This window comes from Myxine glutinosa, chromosome 10 (assembly GCF_964187855.1).
Source record: "Myxine glutinosa chromosome 10, kmMyxGlut1.1, whole genome shotgun sequence".
Classification (NCBI taxonomy): domain Eukaryota; kingdom Metazoa; phylum Chordata; class Myxini; order Myxiniformes; family Myxinidae; genus Myxine; species Myxine glutinosa.
The window spans coordinates 70,312,776-70,334,419 of record NC_136270.1 but is presented as its reverse complement, the minus strand read 5'-3'; the positions used below and the strand labels follow the sequence as shown (position 1 = coordinate 70,334,419).

General features: G+C 43.5%; 1 protein-coding gene across 2 annotated transcripts in view; it reads left to right on the top strand.

The window, feature by feature from the left end:
- LOC137434116 (ephrin-A2) overlaps nt 1–21,644 on the top strand; it is a 218,474-nt gene that overhangs the window by 176,711 nt on the left and 20,119 nt on the right. For both annotated transcript variants that reach the window (XM_068126801.2, XM_068126800.2), the window contains exon 2: nt 21,487–21,644. This exon is cut by the window's right edge and continues 126 nt beyond it. In XM_068126801.2, coding sequence (XP_067982902.1) covers nt 21,487–21,644 — 158 coding nt within the window. The remainder of the gene's footprint in view (nt 1–21,486) is intronic.

Genomic DNA, 21,644 nt, shown 5'->3' with positions numbered 1-21,644 from the left:
TGAGATGGTGTATCTTGGTCAAAAACTTGACATGTCATCAATAAAATGCCAATGTTTCAATTAGCAATTGTTGGTTTGTTTTATTTTGAACTGTTACAATTTTATTACATTTCAAACAAGTGGTAAGTTTCTTTTGCGTTTTCGGTCTTTTTGAAGTTGGTCAAAATGGTCAAATGTTTCGGTCAAAATGCCCATTTTGCACTGGCCTTTTTAAAGCCAATATCAAGACATCACGTGCAGCTCATTAAAATCATCCTGTACCCCTTGGCTAATCACTGACAGTCAAAACGGCTGTTCAACAGCTGTGCTATGAAGTGACCATTGAAGGTTCAAGTGACCATCCGTGACCGTTTTGTCTGACAGTGAGGACACCATTGTCCACAAATAAGTTCACACATTTACTACACGCAGTGTTATTGTTGATATTTAAAGGTTTCAAAGGTGGTAAGTTTCTTTTGCGTTTCAGTATATATATATATATATATATATATATATATATACATATATATATATATATATACACATACATATACTGTATATATAAAATAATTTTAAAATCTTTATTAATACCCTGACGTTTCAAGAACAAACTCGTTCTCTTCCTCGGAGGTGTTGAGTGTGGTATTAACCGTTAAGTTCCGTAGGGGACGCTTCACGTGATGGATTGGCCCAAGTCTTGCCAATCACAGGGCTTCCCTGCATTCAAATGACCCTGCCGTTTTTGTAGTTGTAATTGATTGCGTAGTGCTTTGTATGTGGGGTGTAAGTCCATGTGTCGGTTGATGGAGTTTTTTTATCAGAGTACCAGGCCTCGACAATCTCACGGTTCATTCTCAAAGATCCTGTGCCAGTGTGCGAAGGATCATGGTCTGATGCCATGAGAATGTGTGTGTGTGTGTGTGTGTGTGTGTGTGTGTGTGTGTGTGTGTGTGTGTGTGTGTGTGTGTGTGTGTGTGTGTGTGTGTGTGTGTCACAACTATTATGACAACCTGTCTTGTCGTCTTACAGTACGTTAGTGTTCAGTTCGTCTTGTGGTTAAGCGTTTGTATGTTTGGTTTTTTAAGCTTGTCGTGGAATGTTTTTTCTTTGAGTGGAACATAATGACGGGGTGAGACAATAAAATTTCCAACTTTCATTTTTGTGGACCACCCTAATTTATATATATATATATATGGGATATATTGGCAATTCCTTTTCTGCATTTCTTGCTCGGCATATACACATATACATATACATAATCTCAAAACACACCTGGTCACAAGTGTGCCTAACTGACCGAGTCCTCAGTCGAGGTCCTCAGCATTATCCCGTTTTCACCCTTCAACCTCGATAGGGTCAGCTAAGGTGGACCAGCAGTGGCACACACGCCTCCACATGAAGCAGCTTCACCTGGTTGCATACATACCCCCACCCCCAGCCAGTGAGAACACAGACTACAACAACAACAAAACCTCCTCCTCTCCCAGAATCCACAGGGCCCCATCCCCTCACTCACACACCAAAACAAAAACAAAAAAAACCGACCACCTATCCTTACAACATGCACCGCTCAAACAAAAACACATTCGTTGAAAACGACACCCAATCCTGCAACACACAGACAAACACACACACACGCACACACACAGACCATTCACACACTGAAACCCGCAAATGGTGATAACATTCAACGACACACACACACACTATAGTATCCCTCAGTCACTGATCCATTGGGCCATCTCACTCACATCATGTTCTCACTAATCTCTTGCTACTTGTTCTCCAGGAATCTCCAGTGCACCCTGTGGAGTGCAATCCATAACCTGCTCGGTTTCATCTTTCACGATCACTTCTTTATGGGTCAAGCAGTGGAAACACCTCGGGAAGTCTGACATTTAGCAAACCGCGTCTTACTTTACCTTTCATCAGCTACCTGTTTATTAAGACACCGTTGGTTTTTAATGAGTGGATTTATGCAGAAACTAACGATTCGTGAACGGATTTAAAGAAAATATTTAAGAAGGCTTTGGTCTCCTGGTCGCTTTAAACGCACCTGTTAGAATTCCGGATGTCATTGAACTGCAACTGCTTTCCCTGTAAGTTGTTGAAGGTTTTGTGTGAATGATAGTGCTTTGTAATGATAGTGCATGGACTACAAATGGAAGCGAGGCACATTACAAGTCTACACTACGACTCTGTGGCATCCGTTCCTCCGGATTGAGGAGAGGTCCTTTCAAAAGCAAGACAAATTGCAACTGGAGCCCGAGAGATGCAAAAGGAGAAGAAGAAAAACAAGGAACATGGTGTTTTTTGAGCAGACGATGGATGCAAGATAAACATGTGTATGAAAGTATGGGCTGTGTGCTTGGGGTCTGCCCATCATACACGAATGACACAAACAGTGAAAGCAAAATGAAATGTTGTCTGCACTGAGCTCGTTATCATGTATGGTGCATGCTATGGCGTGGCGACGACTTGCAGGATTCGGTTACGTGGCGGTTAGAGAGAATATCGACACCTTCTGTTGGGGAGCGATGATTAAATGCAGGATATCAGGATCTCGGCGTTTAGATTTCAAAATCACAAATCAGGATCACAAATCAGGCACACAAAAGATGTGTGCTTCCCCTTCTCTCCCCATCTTGTCTTCCGCTCCCTATTTTTGTATATTTTGTTTGTCTGGTTTGTTTTGTTTGTTTGTTTGTGAAATAAATGTTAGCTCTTTCACGAGCCTCGATTCAGTATACAAAAAAATAAAATAATCTTTTCTACCCCCGCTAATTTCGGTCCCCTTGTGTTTTATACCTCTCCCCCCCACACCCCCTCCCCCTCCCACGCCTCCTGCCCCCAAGCCCTCTCCCTCCCACACTTCTCCCTGCTCTCAAATGTTGTGGTTGTGTGCTTCCCCTTCTCTCCCCATCTTGTCTTCCGCTCCCTATTTTTGTATATTTTGTTTGTCTGGTTTGTTTTGTTTGTTTGTTTGTGAAATAAATGTTACCTCTTTCACGAGCCTCGATTCAGTATACAAAAAAATAAAAATAATCTTTTCTACCCCCGCTAATTTCGGTCCCCTTGTGTTTTATACCTCTCCCCCCCACACCCCCTCCCCCTCCCACGCCTCCTGCCCCCAAGCCCTCTCCCTCCCACACTTCTCCCTGCTCTCAAATGTTGTGGTTGTGTGCTTCCCCTTCTCTCCCCATCTTGTCTTCCGCTCCCTCTTTTTGTATATTTTGTTTGTCTGGTTTGTTTTGTTTGTTTGTTTGTGAAATAAATGTTAGCTCTTTCACGAGCCTTGATTCAGTATACAAAAGTGATAGTCAGGTTCACTATGTTTTTTCGTTCAAAATTTTGGTAGATTAGCAAAACTATACATTTTTGGAATATTCAGAGCATGAGGAATCCAAAAATTAATGTTTACATTTGCGTAGACACCTTTGCGAAAATGACACTCAGGACAGTGATGAAGATCTGTAAAAGCATATTCCTGAACGGTATAGACCTCGTAGATCCTGTGTATAGGACTTATAGTTCAATCTGATACTACCTATAACTTCCTATAACAACCTATAACTTCAAAGGACTTGCAATATCATGTATTATGTAATACAGTTATATCACAAATATAAAGACAATGGTTTTCAATACCTTTGTTTGTTGCTTTTCTATAATCCTGAGCACTATTTTGAGGCCTTTATTGGATTCCTTGACCCAGAAAACATAGGATTAGCATATTTAATTAAGTCTCTAGGTTGACTAGAAGCCGAGATCGCGCAAAATATGTATTTTATGGCGGCCATTTTCAAAATCCAAAATGGCGGCCATGCAGGTGTCTGTGCAAATGCCAACATTGATTTTCAGATTCTCCACGCTCTGAAGATTCCAAAAATGTACAGGTTTGCTAATCCCAAAATTTTGAAAGAAATTCTATTTGTTAACATAGTGAACCTGACTATGATTTGGAATGTCTTGAAATGGTTATTTCGAATGGGTACTTTGGCCCTCTAGCCTCGGTTTGAATCCCGACAACGCTATAAATTGGCATCCTGGTGTTTTGCAAGGACGAGGCATCAATGTGTGTACCGTCCCTCCGATGGCTGTTAAACTTGGCATCCCGTCTGTCGTCATTAGTCGGTGGACGTTCATGGTTTCTGTCATAGATGAGTTATCGCCGACACATCCTGAACAAATTACAAATCTCTGCTCTAACCTACAGGGGGAACTTAATCAGCAGCACAGCTGCACCCTGAAAATTGATGCTACCCGCAGCCTCGTGCTGCACAACACCAGGTTGACAGCTTTTAACCGGTCAAGATTCGAACCCAGGCTAGATGACTCAAATGTGAGTGTGCACAGCATAACCCAATATGGCCTAAGCCTACAGCATATATGCATGTATCTGTGCAGTGTCTGTGTTGTCCTGTGTTGTCACTGAACTACACCCTCAAACTTTTGTGAAATCGTACCAAACTTCTTGTGTGCACCTACCTCTCCCATGTGTATGTCCTAACAGTATTTATTTTGAAATTTTTTGAAGAAAAAAAATAATGTTTTTTTAGATTTTTGTTTTTGAATTTTTTTTTTTCAACTTAAATCTTCAACTTCAATTGTTTATAAAATGTAATATCACATATATTACAAATACATTTGTGCAAAATAATTGTTTGCATTGTTATGTCGGTGGCTAGAGGAATATATAGATTTAGGTAGATCTGCATAGGTAGGTGCTCGACTGTCGTGATAGGGAATCTACCTGTAATAAGTTCTATGTTTAGCCGTACGTCGTAATAAGTTGTATCTGTGTCCCCGCCACGAGGGGGCGGGGCATGCTAATTAGTACAGGGATTATGGGTAAAATTCCCTCATGTGTCGTTCCCTCTGTGAGCAACCCAGTGTCCCTTATGGCAGTGCACTCATATACATTAGATGGATCCATTAATGCACACATTAAATAATTCCCCGCCACCACAATGACTTTGGAAGAGCAACAGGCAGCAGCCACGTAGTACGCCACCATGGGCGACAAACATCGTGCCAGGCAGGCTGGAACCATGCCCAGGGAAAGTGTGATTGGCTGGGATAAGAAGCTGGCCACTGATTGGTGAAAGGAAGGTGGAAGGAATCGGCACACTGACGTTTGTCACACTATTGGCAGCAGATTTGCATTTTACTTCAATAACTCTACTTCTCACTGTCAGTGTGCTTATCTTACACCTCCCAACCTGTGACCTGTTCTCCTGCGCTCTCACTTCTTGTTTGTCTGTGTGTTGTACCGTCCTTCAAACAGAGACGACTCCATCTACATCTCTCTCAAACAACGTGGACCAGCTTTTAACCATCCATCCGAACTCTCTTTTCCTCATATGTGATGATTTCAATTGTCACCATGCAAATTGCTGGGATGTTGGTACCTCATTCACCAAACGTGGCACTTAAGCAAAGGAATTTTGTGACTCTATGGCACTGACTTAATCTGTGAAATTTCTGACCATGATTTCTTGCAATGGCAATGGGCTGCAATGGCAATACTCCCCTCTGGCCTTCGTGATGACAACCTTTCCCGCAAATGTCTCCTGCTCTTCCTCTGCTCCAATTGGTTCATCTGATCACATGCTTGTGAAAGTCAACATCTCCCTGACTATTCCGAGAGAGCTGCCTCAGCAACGGTGAGTCTCGTAGTTCGATCAGGCAGTTGTGCATGGACTACAAGCCGCCATCTCAGTGCATGACTTGTCTTCTTTCCCACCCCTGATATTACCTCATCCTGGGAATTCTTCCACAGAAACCTGCTCTCCCTTCTGCACAGATTCTTCCCATCTCATCTGCAATTATCGTACCCATCCTCCCTCCCATGGTACACTGGTGATCACGTGGTGAGGTAGTTGCTCTGACACCATTTGCTTTGTCTTCCTGGAAAGCAAACCCCACTGAGGGCAGTCCCAGTCCATTCCACAACAAGTGTGTCCACTCGTCGGAGAGCCAGAAAACAACATCTGCCCAACCTCAAGAATGAATATTGAAACTTTTGTCCTTCCTTTGAAACCTGGTGGTACCTTGTTAAATCTGTCTCTGGAGTATGCTCCCCCTCCATCCCTTCCCTCACTTCAAATGGCAACTCAGCCGACTCGGCTTTTAAGAAGGCAGGACTCCTCAGAAAGTCGGATGTTTGCCTCAAAACCTTGAATCAGGAACCTTTTACTCTCTGTACCCACGCTACCCAGTTGCACCCAACTGCTGTTGGACCATGTGTGCTCTGCACATGAGAAGGTGGAGAAGTTTCTGGCATCCCTAGACTCTGATTTTGCAACTGGACTGGACAGTATCAGCTCATGTGTGCTAAAAACCTGCTCTGTTGCTCTTGCACATCCTTTCTCTCCTCTTTTCACACCATCATTTGCCAACATCACTGCATTCCAAAAGAAGGTGCAGAAACCGACCCGCTTGACGACAGACCTGTTAGATTACATCCAATGATCAGCAAGGTCATGGAATCCATCATAGCAATTGATATGAAATCCTTCCTTTTCTCCAATAACCTCATCTCAGATCACAAAATTGGTTTCACACCAAGTCACTCTACCTTGGACATGCTGCTTATACTCACTCATCCAACAATAAATGCAGTCCCTCAATGTCAGACATGAGATCAGGGTTGTCTCTCTGGGCATATCTCAAGACTTCAATTGAGTCTGGCACCCTTCATTGCTCTCAAAAACTGTCTACCTATGGCATTCTAGGCCAACTCCACACATGGCTTACTGACCTCCTCTACTCTCATAGCCAACGTGTGTCTCTCAATGGAATCCTTTAATCTCCTCTCCCTGCCAAGGCTGGAGTGCCCCAAGGCAGTGTTCTGGGCCCAGTCCTATTCCTGATCTTCATCAATGATCTCTCTGACTGAAAATCCCCTTTATCTATTTGCCGATGACCTCACCCTCTGTGGGGACATCCCTCATCCTTCTCATAGGCAGGCTGCAGCCTCTTCCCTCTCTTCCGACCTTGAAAAAAATCACAAGCTAGTCAAACACTTGGAATATGTCTTTCATTCCTGAGAAATGCCACACATTTACTCTCTCTTTATATGAAAGGACCGTTTGGCAAACCCTCCCATCTACTTTTTCAACAATCCTCTTGAGGAAGTTCAGTAATTCAAACTCCTGGGTCTCACTATCAGCCATGATCTTTCTTGGCCAAATCCCATTTCTAAGTTGGCCTCCAAAGCCAGCCGCCGACTGGTCATCCTCCGTCGTACAGTCCTTCCTTGGCACACCTGAGCACTTAACCACCTACTATACTAGCCCTTCATCCAGAGCTTGATGGAATACTGTTCTCCACTATAGGCTGGCTCCCCTCCCTCACACCTTGCTCAGCTCGACGCCATGGAAACCAAGGCCTTCAAGGTCATTGAAATTTCCCATGATGAAGCTGAGTCTATGGGCCCTTCACTCCACCATCGCAGACAGGTTGGTCATCTCTCTGTCTTCTACTAACTCCTTTCTGGTCTTGCAGCCTCTTCTCTCTCTCTCTCTCTCTCTCTCTCTCTCTCTCTCTCTCTCTCTCTCTCTCTCTCTGTCTCTCTGTCTCTCTCTCTCTCTCTCTCTCTCTGTGTGTTTTGTCCCTGCCCACCCCTTCCCCCCTTCCAGGTTTCTGCAGGGTCCACATGGTCTACCATCAATCCCCTTCTGGTAAAACTCCCAAAACCCAGGATCACTGCTCACCTCCACTCATTTGTTCCTCTTTCTTCCCACTTGTGGAATCAATTACCACATTCTCTTCAATCTCATTCTTCCATTCAGGTGTTCAAGATGGCCAGCTGTTCTCCACCATCACAGATCATCACCTATCCAAAGAACTGATCTTTTCTCTCATCTCCAAAATAAAGAAAGAAAAAAGGAAGATCACCCCCAAAAGCAGTTCAGCTCTGTGTCGGGGAAGGATTTAAATCCGTGCAAGAAATCCAGCTTTGTACGGCAAGACGTTTTTTTAAATTATCGTGTTGCTAGAGAAACAAACAAGCTCAAATGTTCGTCAGAATGAGACATCCATTTGGAGAGGTCTCACTAATGAAGAGTTCCCAATGAAGGAAGACCCCAAATTATTATCATTTAAATAATGTTAAGATTTCGAAGTAGAGAAAATACAGACTCTGTTTAACGGTAGCTTTCATTGCCACTGAACATAGTTCAAGCTTTGCAGAGCCATGCCTGGCAGGGTTTCGGCCTTCAGACTTGTTGCACTGCTTAATGATCACATCCGTCCTCTTTTTCTTTCTGTCCTGTTCTTGTCTCGCAAGCGCTACATGCTTAACAGCTTCTCCATTCAGGCGAGGCCTTGATGCTTCTTCAGATCCATTCGACAAACCGTACGGCCTTGGGAACTTTTCTATCGCCTGCTGGTGCCCTTGCGATGCCCGGATGCTATTCATCTAACCTCGTCCCCTTTGTCTGTTGCTGCACTTTATATTTTTATGTATATTTTGAACTCACTTTGTTTGCACATTCACGATGCATTCGACCTTCTGGTTCCACAACCATGGCACTCTCCATATACGCGCGTTGCATCGTGGCGTTATATTGTGAACTAAAATGGCACTGGGGGAGCGCATACCTCCGCAGGCTGAACAGTTTACGTTTTGTGTACCACTGATAGGCCGAATCTGAATCCAGATCTTCACCAAAATCGAATCAATTGGTCCTTGTCATGCACCCTACCTGTCCACGACATTTTTCTGAATCTGTACATAACTTTTTGAGACATCCTGCTTAGAGTTGGACAGACAATCAGGGGTGAAAACATAACCTCCGTCCATATTTAGTGGCGGACGTAATTCTGTCTGTCGTTCCTACTTTTTGTTCTTTTCTATTGCTTTTTTCTCGGCTTGTCCTCATTTCTGTCTTCTGATGTGCTCTTTTGCTCGCGGATAGGCAACCATTCACCGGTATTGGAATGGGTTCCATTCCGCTTGTCGAAGTAATTATTTAACCTTGAAACCCACATGTCGTAGCTGTAGGATGATCAGAGGCAAACGACGACGTCACCATCTTCTCAGTGAGTGATAACAAACATGACATTCCTAGTTCCAGGGTAACTTCTGCACTTTCACACGCAAATCAAAAGTTACATCTGACCGAGTGCTGTTGATAACCGCTCACGTGCAGAGTCAAGGCAGAGTGCAATCAGGGGCCATCTATTTCTTGCATAAGCAAATATGATGGAATATTTGATCCAAAGAACGTCCCTTTCAAATAACTTAAACACAGATGGAGGGTATTAGGCCCACCAAAGCCCACACTATGGTTGTTTGTCCACGCTCTTCCCTTTTTAACGGTGAGCATCAAGCAAGGAAGCAGCACGTACCATTTTTATGTCTTTGGTATGAATACGGTCAGGGTTTGAACCACCGAGCTCCCAGACTCAGAGCGGATGCTCTCTCGGCAGAGCGTCAGGGCGTTCACGACTTGACATTCATTTTCCACAAGCCTGGCGTTGACTTAACGGTTAAGGTGGCTTAAGGTCTTAGGGTCTTCGGTTGAAGCCCCTGTCGTGCTATTGAAATAGCGCCAGGTGAGTTGACTCAGCCTGTCATCCTTCCGAGGTCAGCAAAATGTGTGCCAGTTCACTGGGAACAGTGGCACTGCATGAGCGGCGCAGCACGCTTCCAGAAAATGATGCAACCAGCAGCCACAGGCTGCATACAACAACATGCATTTTAAGGCCGTTTTCCCTGCTAGAGCGGGGCTACTACTAGACGGGGCCTGTCACGCCCTGTCAAAGTGGTATGCGGTGGTATGCGGTGGTATGCGGTATGCGTATGTCAAACATTAATTTTTGAACATTAATCCCAGACCAGACCAAAACAAAACAACAATGAACCAAACAAACAAACAAACAACAAACAACAACAAAACAACAAATCCCAGACCAAAACAAAACAACATTAATTGTCTATGACTGCGAGCCAATCCATCACATGGTGCGATAATTTCCACTGACCCACCACCGGAATCAGACCCTCATAATGAGTAATGGCAACGGAACGGGACTTTAGCCACTCCACCACTAAACTGCTTTATATACACCGGGGTTCCTCCTAAGGATTTGGATTGCATTATAATTGTGTCGTAAATAACACTTGCTGCCCAGCGCCATAGGTGTATTACTTGTTACTATTTCTCTTCCTGGACAAACTTTCTTTTTATTGGGTAAAGTGGTGGCCTAGTGGTGAGGAAACTAGACCCCAGAGGTTACAGATTTGTTTCCGACTGAAAGCGTTGGTACCAGGGATTTTAATTCTAAACTTTGGTATTGCAAGTTATTCTCGTGGGAAACTACCATGTCGTTATTCGAATGTCCGTAAAGAAAAACCCAGGTGGCATGTCGATGAACTCCAGGGAAGGACTGGTCTACCTGCCCCTCTTGGTTTGGCCAGTGCACGCATCGTGGTCAATTATCGATGCTCTCAGGGCGGCTTGGTGTGGGGGAACTAAAATTCCTTAACCCGTTAAAAGGGCAGCACTGCCCAAAATCACCCAAACCTAAGCAAATTGGAAAAATAATCGCAAAATGCCATGGATTATTATTTCAGCTGCAATGCAATCACTGTGTATGCTTCATTATGCCATCAAGCAGCTGCTTTTGAAATGTATAAATATCAAAGCTTGGATTCCTCTGAAACTAAAGCGAAAAAATTCAAATCAATTAGAGCAGAACGTCGCACGGTAATACAAACGCTTCCTCGGACATCAAATGTAATCGTAAAACTACCTGTACAACGCTGAGACGGTTCCGTTTGTCCGTGTGGATCCCAGGTAAGTTGATGAATCGTGGGGGGAATAACACATGCGTGGGATGCGAGTCCCATGTGAGTTCCACTTGAATTACCGGTGTATAAAATTAAATTTAAACGTGCATCAAAGGTACTTATGCTGTATTCTGTTGGTTGAGGACTGAACACCTCTACAAAGCCCGTGTGGCACACCCAGACTCGAGAGGTGTCCATTGGCAAGAAGAACCCCAGCTTGCTCATTGATGACTTTTCTTTGCTCTACAAGATAAAGCGTCATGAAAGAGCCAAATGACTGAGGGTATTAACTGACAATGGGGCAGCATCTTGGACACAAGCAAGGGATTGAACAAACAGGAAGAAATAAGGGGAGGAAACACTGCAACTTGCAAGTAAAGAGGGTTGATAGGTTAGGAGGGGTTAATGGGATTAATAAAGAATGTGGGTGAGGATGGTTGATGATATGAGATGATGGTTCGCCACCTGCTTGAAGGCCTCGTGGGGAGAGTGGGTTAGCACAGCCTCTGGAAGGAGGTTTTACATATGGGAGAAGCAAGGGACAATGGAGTTGAGGTGTGCAGCCGGCCTGGATTTTGGATGTTTAACCATGAGGGGATTATTGGAAGAATGGGTGTGAAGGGTCAAAGGGCTGAGAGAATTGTTGGTGGTGGTCAAAGGGTAGATAGAGCAGAGGGAGCTAAACCAGAGTAGAAGCGGTTTTGAAAAAAAGAGACCACTGACCTGCCTGTGATTTGAGAGCAGCAGACCACGGATTTCGGCCTCGTCGCAGAAAATTCCAATAATTTTGAGAGCTTTAGGTTCTACAAAATCCATGACAGATACGTAGATGTGATCTTGGAGCATCAGCCCATAGCAAAGAGCAGTACTCCACTGAGTTATTGACAAAGGCCTTATAGACCATTGGTAGCTCTTATTTTTCAAGGATAGACCTGGATCGATGGAGGATGCCCAGTCTGCAGCTGGCTTTGGAGGTCAGCTGTTCTATGTGGTTGACCCAGGAGCTGTTATGGCTGATGGTGAGGCCCATAATTTCAAGAGAATTAACCTCTTACAGTGGCTGACCATGTAAATAGATAGGTGAGTTATTTTGAGGATCCTTCTGGAGTAAGCCTGGTGTTGGCTTAGCGGTTAGGGTGCCGGCTTGGGATCCGAGGATCCTGGGTTCGAATCCTGGTCAATCGCTGGATTAACACCAGGTGGGTTGACTCAGCCTGTCATCCTTCCGAGGTCGGCAAATTGAGTACCAGCTCACTGGTAATTCCCTGTGTGTCGCAAGAGGCGACCAACAGGGTTGTCGGCAGGAAGGGCATCCGGCCATAAAACATTGCTTCAAAAAGGGGGCCATGGTGCCAAAAAAAGGCCAACCCCTGCTCTGCGGGGAAAAATGGCCTCTAAAGGTGGTTCTTCTGGAGTGATAAGGTGAGCCATTGAGATTTTCCAGCAAATGTTGAGCCGTCTGCAAAAAGGATACGAGGGTTTTCAGAACATCAGAGAGGTCATTTAAGTCGATAAGGAACAACACTATGCCCAACACATTGCCTTGGGGAATTCCATTCTTCACTGGAAGAGGGGAGGAGAGGGTTCCATCGATGGCATTGGTTGACTGTGAGAGCAGAGGAAGCCAGAAATCCAGGATTGAAAGTGGCCTTACATGACACAGACAGACATCTTGGGAAGCAAAGCATGACGCTAGACTTTCAGGAAATGTAGCACCCTTTGGTAATATTGTTGGGAAAATGGATGCAATATCGACCACTGATTGAGTGAAGTGGAACCTAGTGGATTTGAGGCATGGTGTGAGGTTCATTGCGATTTCAAAAATCCAGTTGATGTCGAGAAAGAGAAGATCCTGGGAAAAGGGTCTAAAACTTAGGCAATAAGGGAAAACAGGTTTCTTGGTGCCTTGCATTACCTGATAAGCATCAGTTAGGAATGTTTGTACTTCGAATTGGAGCTCAGCTCCCTCTGCGAGCCAGTGCAGCACCTTCCTGACCTACCTTGCGTTCCATTACACGTCTCGTTCCTTATTCCATGTGCGCATCACCCAAACACTCTATCCTGAGTTTATTTTCAATCCCTTATTCCCATAACCCTCCTTTCATTTCTCCTTTCTCTCCCTGTTGCCTTCATCCTGGCTTTTTTTTTTTTGGCCTCATCTCCCTGTGCTACCAGCCAATCCTCGTAGCCCTTGTCGGTCACCCACTCTCAAAAGTGCAGCAAGACCATCAGCCCACCCCGGCATCGAGTCAACTATTCAAACACTCTCGCTCATACTTTCTTTTCAAGCACGACACCCTGTCTTATTTTTCCTCGTGTGAACCCTGACCTCGCTCCGTACCCCCATCCCGCACAAGGCCCTCTCATTCCCAATGGTTGCACATCATGCACCTGTGATTGGCAGATGAATGAGTATTATCGTATCTTATACCCTGAGACCGGATTTGATTCCACATCTACCTGGACTGCATCCTTTGAAGCTGATCTTATCCAAAGTAACAATTTGAGTGAAAACCATCATCCTTCATTACTTCTTTCCTATTTACTTCTTTCATTGTCTACTCATTTTTATCATCTTATTTCAACTTCTAGGAAAGACTGTGTGGATATTCTTGGGAAAAGAATGAGGGGAAAGGGGGAGCGGAGGGTCAAAGGTCAACCATTGATTAAAGCTTTCTTTTTACCCTCTGTAATCTATTCTTTTGATGGTCCATTCATTAATCTCTTTGAAAAGCTGTTTTTGTAACTTTCCTAATCCCTGTTGACCACATTACAATGCTGGTCCCATTTGGTCCCAACGATTTGGTTGGACCAGGCAGAACGGTTGCCCAGGTGTTTTCATTTAATCCAAACATGCTTCTTTTGTACAACTTATCACATGGTGCAAAAATTAATTTCCAAAGCGAACTCGCTCTGCTGTAGTTGAATGATTACGATGTATTTTTAAGTCTGCGTTCGGGTGCAACACAGAGGTCCTGCTTTCACACACCCTATCCCAGCCATCCATCACAGGCCACTGGGACGCGTTTACCTGGACCAACTTCCTTTCACCACTCCCATGAGTTATTGGGCGGAGGTTAAGTTCGATCAGATAGCGAGAAAGGTTGAGTCGGGGGTGGGAAGGGAGGCGATAATGGGCAGGTGTGAACGTGGCTTTTGACCCTGCACTGAGGGCCACAATGGGAAGTGGTCAGGATCCCTCACGCACTGAGGTTTTTAAACTTGCGGCCTATGTACCTGACTTGGAAAGTTTATGGAAGGTAAGGATTAACGTCAAACTTTCAGAAGTTCATCTGTGAGTGTCAGGGAGAGTTTTAGGCCAAAAAAAGTATTTTGAAAATTTTGAAATAAAAAAAAAGTTGGATTTTTTTGGGGGGGATTTTTTTTTTTTATCGCTTTATCGTGCCTAAACCTTCGCAGCTATGTGGAAGGTAATATTAAATGATCCCCGACCCCATTAATGGGTGGGTATAGTGAAGTGTTTTAGTCCACCACAAAAAAATAGAAAAAAAATTGATTTCTTCAAAATGCCAACAGGATTAGAACATCACCGGGCAACACCGGGTGCCCATGCCAGTACTTTATAAATGTGAAACAAAATGAGTAATCATGAGCAGCCTCTTGGAGAAATATCAGGATTACATACACAAGATGGGACATTGGGGACGGGGGAGGGAAAAACTGAAAATTCATTGGAGAATTACTCATCAATATTCAGCAATTTGTTTATGCATTACCACCTGAACTACCCTCTCTCCCCATCCTCATCCTCCGCACACCACCCGTATATACCTTGTGTAAGTACCAGGCTAAAGCACCTAACATGTATAACCAATACGCATTGTAAGGTCCGTAGAATCCTTCTTTTGTTGTTTGTGGGATTTATCGATATCTATTACCGATATTATTTAATTTATATTTAATTTTTTTTTTTTTTTTTTTTTTGTATACAAGATCGAGGCTCGTGAAAGAGCGAACATTAATCACACAGAAAAGACAAACAGACACACAAAACAAATAACATCGGGAGTGGTAGACAAGATGGGGAGAGAGGGGGAAGGACACAAACACAACATTTGAGAGCAGGGACCGAGAGACATGGAGACATCGAGAGAACTGTGGGAGGGAGAGGGCTTTGGGGGGAAGGCATGGGAAGGGGGGGGGGGTGGGAGAGGTATAAAACATATGGACACTGCCAAGACTTCCAGGAAAGAAGTTGGAATTTCAAACAAGGTGGATCTGGGGTGAATTAGTGGGGGTAGAAAAGATCAAGGTTTTGGATGGGGGAAGATAAGAGATGGTGGTGAACAGCTGTTTTGAAGACCTGGAGGGAGGAGTGTGATTGAAGTGAGTGTGGGAGTTTGTTCCAGAGGCGGGAGAAAAGAGGAATGAAAGAGTGAAGGTGAGCAGAGAGCCGAGATTTCGGCAGTTTAACCATCAGAGGGTTGCTGGCAGATCTTGTGCGACCTGTAGGAATATTTGGGGGACAGAGCACAGAGAGAGCTGGGGGAGCAAGGCCGGAGAGGAGTCGGTAGAAGACAGAAAGACCACCTACCTGCCTGCGGTGAGTGAGTGAAAGGCCCTCAGAGATAGCTTCATCGCGGGAGATTCCAATGATTCTGAAAGCTTTGGATTCAACAGCGTGAAGCCGAGCCAGGGGAGCACCAGCCCATAGGGGAGAACAGTATTCCATTGAGCTGCGGATGAAAGCCTTGTACGTGGTGAGGAGCTCAGGTGTGCCGAGGAAGGACTTCGCACGACGGAGGATGCCCAGTCGGCGACTGGCTTTGGAGGCCAGCTTGGAAATGTGGTTTTCCCAAGAAAGATCATGGCAGATAGTGAGACCCAAAAGCTTGAGCGACAGAACTTCTTGGAGAGGATTGTTGAGAAAGTAGATGGGAGGGTTGTCCAGTCGATCTTTTCGGAGAGACATAGTAAGAGTGTGAGATTTGTCAGGATTGAAAGACATGTTCCACATGTTTGACCAGTCTGTGATTTTGTCCAGGTCTTCAGAGAGTGAGGAGGCTGCAGACTGCCGATCTGAGGGAAGAGGAATGGAGCGGCAGAGAGTGGAGTCATCAGCAAAGAGATACAGAGGATTTTCCAGAGAGTCGGAGAGATCATTGATAAAGACCAGAAAAAGCACAGGGCCCAGCACACTGCCTTGGGGAACTCCAGCCTGAACGGGAAGGGGAGATGAGAGAAATCCATTCAGGGCCACACGTTGACTACAACCAGAGAGGAAGTCCGCAAGCCATGCATGGAGATTTCCATGGATACCATAGGAACATACATGGATATCACAGTATGGCAATATTTGATGATTATATCAATAATAATATGACGTTACTGTTACTGTTGGTGGGCTATAATATTCTAAGTATTATTTATTTATTTATTTATTTCCCAAGTATACATAAACATAACTTGTCAGTTGGTTTCGATAACCAGCAATGGTATGCATTATTAACCATAAGTCATTGCCACGGTTTACGATTTGAAGCGATGCATCGGTAAAACCACCATTTAGTCACCAGAGTGATTAATTGGTAGATCCTGAAACTGCTTGACTTTGGAGAAAATAGGCTCGTTTGTCTTGACCACGGGGCAATCCAGGTCGATAAGGGACTTCGGTGGTTTTGTTTAAGCCTACTGGGGAGGGGAGGGGGGAGGGGAGGGGGAGGGGATAGATATAGATAGATCTAGATATAGATCTAGATATAGAATTATATATTATATAGATATATAGAATTATATCTATATAGAATATAGAATATATAGAATATAGAATATTATATAGAATATTATATAGAATAGAATAGAATTATATAGAATATTATATAGAATATTATATAGAATATTATATATTATATAGAATATTATATAGAATATTATATAGAATATAGAATTATATCTATATAGAATATAGAATATAGAATATATAGAATATAGAATATTATACTATATAGAATTATATAGATCTAGATCTAGATATATATAGAATTATATAGATATAGAATTATATAGAATATATAGATATAGATATAGATCTAGATATAGAATATATAGGATAGATATAGGTCTAGATATAGAATTTTTTTATGATAATTATGATAATGGGTTAGTGCCTGAACAGGCAGCTTTTCCAGGCTTCGTTATAATAGGCACTTGGCATCCCGGTTTAACCTCAATAACAAGGCCCCATAGAGTGGGGTCTCGCTAGATTTTAACCCATGATCTCAAAGATTCTTTTTTTTTTATCCGAGCACCAATTCGATCTCCAGTCTAATTTGCACGGAAAGAGAAATACAGAGAGAATAATGGATATTATGTGGTCAATGGTGCAGCGTTAACGCGTGCCAGGCTCGGGGATTAATGAACAGCCTCGAGTAAGGAGCATGAGAGTCGGTGCAAGAGGGCAGTTTGTCGGGATTGCTTTACAAGGCAAATATTTTCTTATTCTACTCTCACCTTCCTGAGTAAAAGACTGCGGAGACTGAAGGGAACGTGGTCGGATTAAAGGCTGAAATTTTTCAATTGGAGTTTCTTTTTTTTACTTCACTTCTCAAACCTACCTCTTCTTTGCTCTTTGCTCTTCCTTCTCCTTCTCCTTCTCCTTCTCCTTCTCCTTCTCCTTCTCCCTCTCTCTCTCTCTCTCTCTCCCTCTCTCTCTCTCTCTCTCTCTCTCTCTCTCTCTCTCTCCTTCTCCTTCTCCTTCTCCTTCTCCTTCTCCTTCTCCTTCTCCTTCTCCTTCTCCTTCTCCTCCCTCTCTCTCTCTCTCTCTCCTTCTCCTTCTCCTTCTCTCTCTTCCTCTCTCTCTTCCTCTCTCTCTCATCTCTCACCCACCCCCTTTGCGTTTAGATGCATTGTTCCTATTTTTCGGCGTAGCCCGTAGGACAATGCCGTCTTGAATAGCGTTTGTCTGTCCATCTGTCCATTGTATATATGTCCCTTCTGCCGGCATTTTGTGGGTCTATTCCCTTAAAATTTGTTTTCTCTGCAACCGTTGGTCCGATTGACACGAAATTTAGAATTTTTTAATGATAATTATGATGTCATTGGTCACGTGGTACACGCATCATCTTGGAAAAAACGAAAAATGTTGCACCTCTATATCTCTGAAAATAATTGCTTCATGGAGAAATTTAAAACGTGTACATTGTAAATTACTCCCCTTAGAGAATGACATATGTTAATTATATCGTACGTGCCTTCATTATGACGTCATAAATCGACAGGTAGAACGCTTGATGTGATCAGTATGAAATTTCTTAAGCGTAATCTAGGGATAAATTGGTCAAGAAAAAAAATTGATGACGTCATCGGTCACGTTGTTCAGCAGAAATATTTGTACGGTGTAGCCCATAGCACAATGCCATCTGGAACAGCGATTGTCTGTCCGTCCGGTGTATGAATGTATGTCCCTCACAAACGTCCACCAATCAGAGGTGAACATCTGGTCACATGACAGGGAGACAGCAGATTCTCCACTCAGCAGATCCAAGCCCAGCTACTCCATTGTTAGACTATCACTTGATCTTCCTCTTCTTTATTTTTTTTGGCATTTTTCTAGTTTTTACTTCTTTATTTGTTTAGTTATTACACATAGAGCTGGCAGGATAGCCTAGAGGTGCACACACTTGCCTATGAGCTGTCTACCTTGGGTTCAAATCCTGACACAGCTATCAACTGTCATCCTGGTGTTTTAGGGGCATGGCAAGGCATCATCCAAGCACCGTCCCTTGGATGGACGTTAATAACCTGTCTCCCAGCACCGGTTTGTGTTGGTGGATGTTAAAGATCACGATGTGTCTTTCACGAAGAGTAGGCAAGTTATCATACCATGAACAAATATTAAATTCCTGCCCTGTCTAACTGCTGGGAAGACAAAGACAATCCACCCAGCATAACCCTTGCGGAAACCATGATGATGTAACTATGATGTAATAACCATGATGATGATTATTACACACATACCTACCTCATGTCTCTACCTGTACAATCTTCATACTTGGACTTTCGGGGATTTCTACAATTGGACAGTCATCGGCAGTGTTATTTTCCCCTCATCGCCACAGTCTCAGTGTTACATCACAGTATGGCAAGTGATACTGAAGAACAGTTTATGCAGTTCACAACTGCAGCGGATCATTCAAATCCTTTCACTATGAGGTTAAGTTGCCTTCTTCTATTGAAGTGTTTACTCTCCACCAATTGGAACACATAAATCGGCAATTTGGGATATAAAACATGCATTATGGGCCACATGGTCATCTACCTGTGTGTAGATCAAAGTCTCCAATTCTCCAAATTGCTGGGAAATTATCAGGTTACACAACAGGCATTAGCTAATCGCTGCAATGTTTTATGCAAGAAAGTCGGAAGATGTCTCCAGTAACCCCTTCCTGATTAAACTTCCCAAATCCAGGCTTACTGCACATCTCAACTCTTTTGTTCCTGTTTTATCCGGTATGGAATTGGCTTTCTTGAGGATATTCTATCCGGCTCTTACCTCCACGGCTTAAAGCAGGTGGGGCACTGCCATCTCACGTCACCTCCCATTCTGACTCGTGATCTTTACTATGCCCATTAACCCTTCCTGACCCAACCCTATCAATTACAAGTTCCTTTGTTTCATTCCTCCTCTCTCCCTCCTCTGTTCATTCCCTTGCTTATCTGGCCAAATGTTGCCATGCTGTCAGTTCATACCTTCTCTCACCTCGCTCTTACATGAGCCTTGATCGTGCCAGGAAAATATATGACAGTGTCTCATGCTCATGGAGGAGCTTCAACAGGTAAAAAACATTAATTACTATAACTGCACTCGGTGGAGCGCAAAACTCCACCAGGCTGAACAGTTTATGTTTTGTATCCCACTGATCGGCAGGATCTGGATCCAACATGAAGCAAAAACTAATCGGGTTGTTCTTGTCACTTAGCCATCTCATTTGCTAGGTTTTGTCAAAAGTCATCCGCAACTTTTTGAAATATCATGCTACATATCGTTTTTGGCCTGATCACTCAATGGTGAAGAATCACTTAAAAATTAAATAACTATCGTATGCGGATACGGATTCGGATCTTCACCAAAATTGAATCACTTCTTTTTTGTCACATGCCCAACCTGTCCACCAAGATTCGTCCAAATCCGTCCACAAATTTTTGTGATATCGTGCTATACATCATTTTACCCCTATCGTGCAATGGTAAAGAATCACTTAAAAATTCTCAGATCCGGATCCGGATCTTCACCAAAATTTAATCATTTTGTCTGTCACCTACTTAACCTCTCCACCAAATTTGGTCCGAATCCATGCACAACCTCTTGAGATAACTTGGTCACAGAGAGACAGACAGACAGGCAAACAACCAGACAGAGGTGAAAACATAACCTCCATCCACCTTCGGTGGCAGAGGTAACAAGTACGCGAGTAGACAATCGACAAAAGAACACAATATATGAATACTTGAGGTTGGGATTTCTGCTCCATGAACCATGTGGAAACACCAAACAGATCAACCCAGTGATGCAGCTGTCTATGTAGCTTTAAATATCATAAAAAGGAATATTTTACATCTCCATCAATTTCAAACAGGATCTCATAAATCCATGCATTTCTTTAATTAATAGACAGGTAAGTTGTTCGAGGTTATTTCCTTTTTACCTCTGTCGCCGATGGTGGACGGAGGTTATGTTTTCACCCCTGTTTATCTGTGAGCAGTATTTGTCGAAAAGTTATGCACGTATTCGGCCAACATTTGGCGGACAGGTTGGGTGTGTGACGAGGACTAATTGATTCGATTTTGTTGAAGATCCGGATGTGCATAATGTGATTTTAAAGTAATTATTCACCATTGAGAAATGGGGTCCAAAAAGTATATTATACATACTAGTGGGGTCACCAGTGGGAATCCCACGGGCATGGAGGTGTATCGTTGCGATCGGTGCAGCCCTTTTTGCGGTACCCGGGACAATAACGTTAGGCGGGAGTCCAAAGCTGAAAATGCTGGAGACCAAAGCTGAAATTGGAAAAACAATATAGCCTATTTTACTCCAGGGGGTCCCAGGATTACCCACCCAAAATATCGTTGCGATCGGTTCAGCCGTTTTGCGGTACCTGGGAACGGTTGGACCGACGGACGGACATTTGGTGAATTATAGTAGGATAGAATTATATTTTGAAAAAGGATGTGGGCTGATTGTGACAAAACTTGGTGGATGAGTTTGGTCGGTGATGAGAAGAAGCCGATTCGATTTTTGTTAAAGTCCGGATCCAGATCTGACCTATCGGTGGGTACAAAAGGTAATCTGTTCATCCTGGCGGAGTTGTGCTCTCCACAGAGTGCCGTTCTAGCTTGATCATGTTTCTCTAAATATGTTATTTGACATTTGCTTTCTCCAAATATGTTTAAATGTAAAGTAGTTGGAACTTGTATCGTACACCTGGACATCGGACAGTTTGCACAAAGTAATCCACCCCCACTCCCTCTCACCGACACTCTCTACAAAAACTCTCACTTTCTCCCACTTTTTACACTTCCATGGGGTATTTCTGGGTGTTTGTTAAATTAGTAGTTCCAGCTACTTGTTGAAGCTTGTTATGATTTTTCAAAATGAAATTTCCATAATTGATACTGTTAATTTTAATTTTAATATATATTTTTTATTATTTATTTATTACCCTCGTGTTCCCTTTTCCTAACAGGCTGCAGAGGGAGGAGTACGTGGTGGAGGTTCAGATCAACGACTACCTCGACATATACTGCCCAGGGTTGACACACCGCGGGCGACTTGAGAGCCACATTATCTACATGGTTAACTTTGACGGTTACCAGTCTTGCGACCCGAGTGGTCGTGGATTCA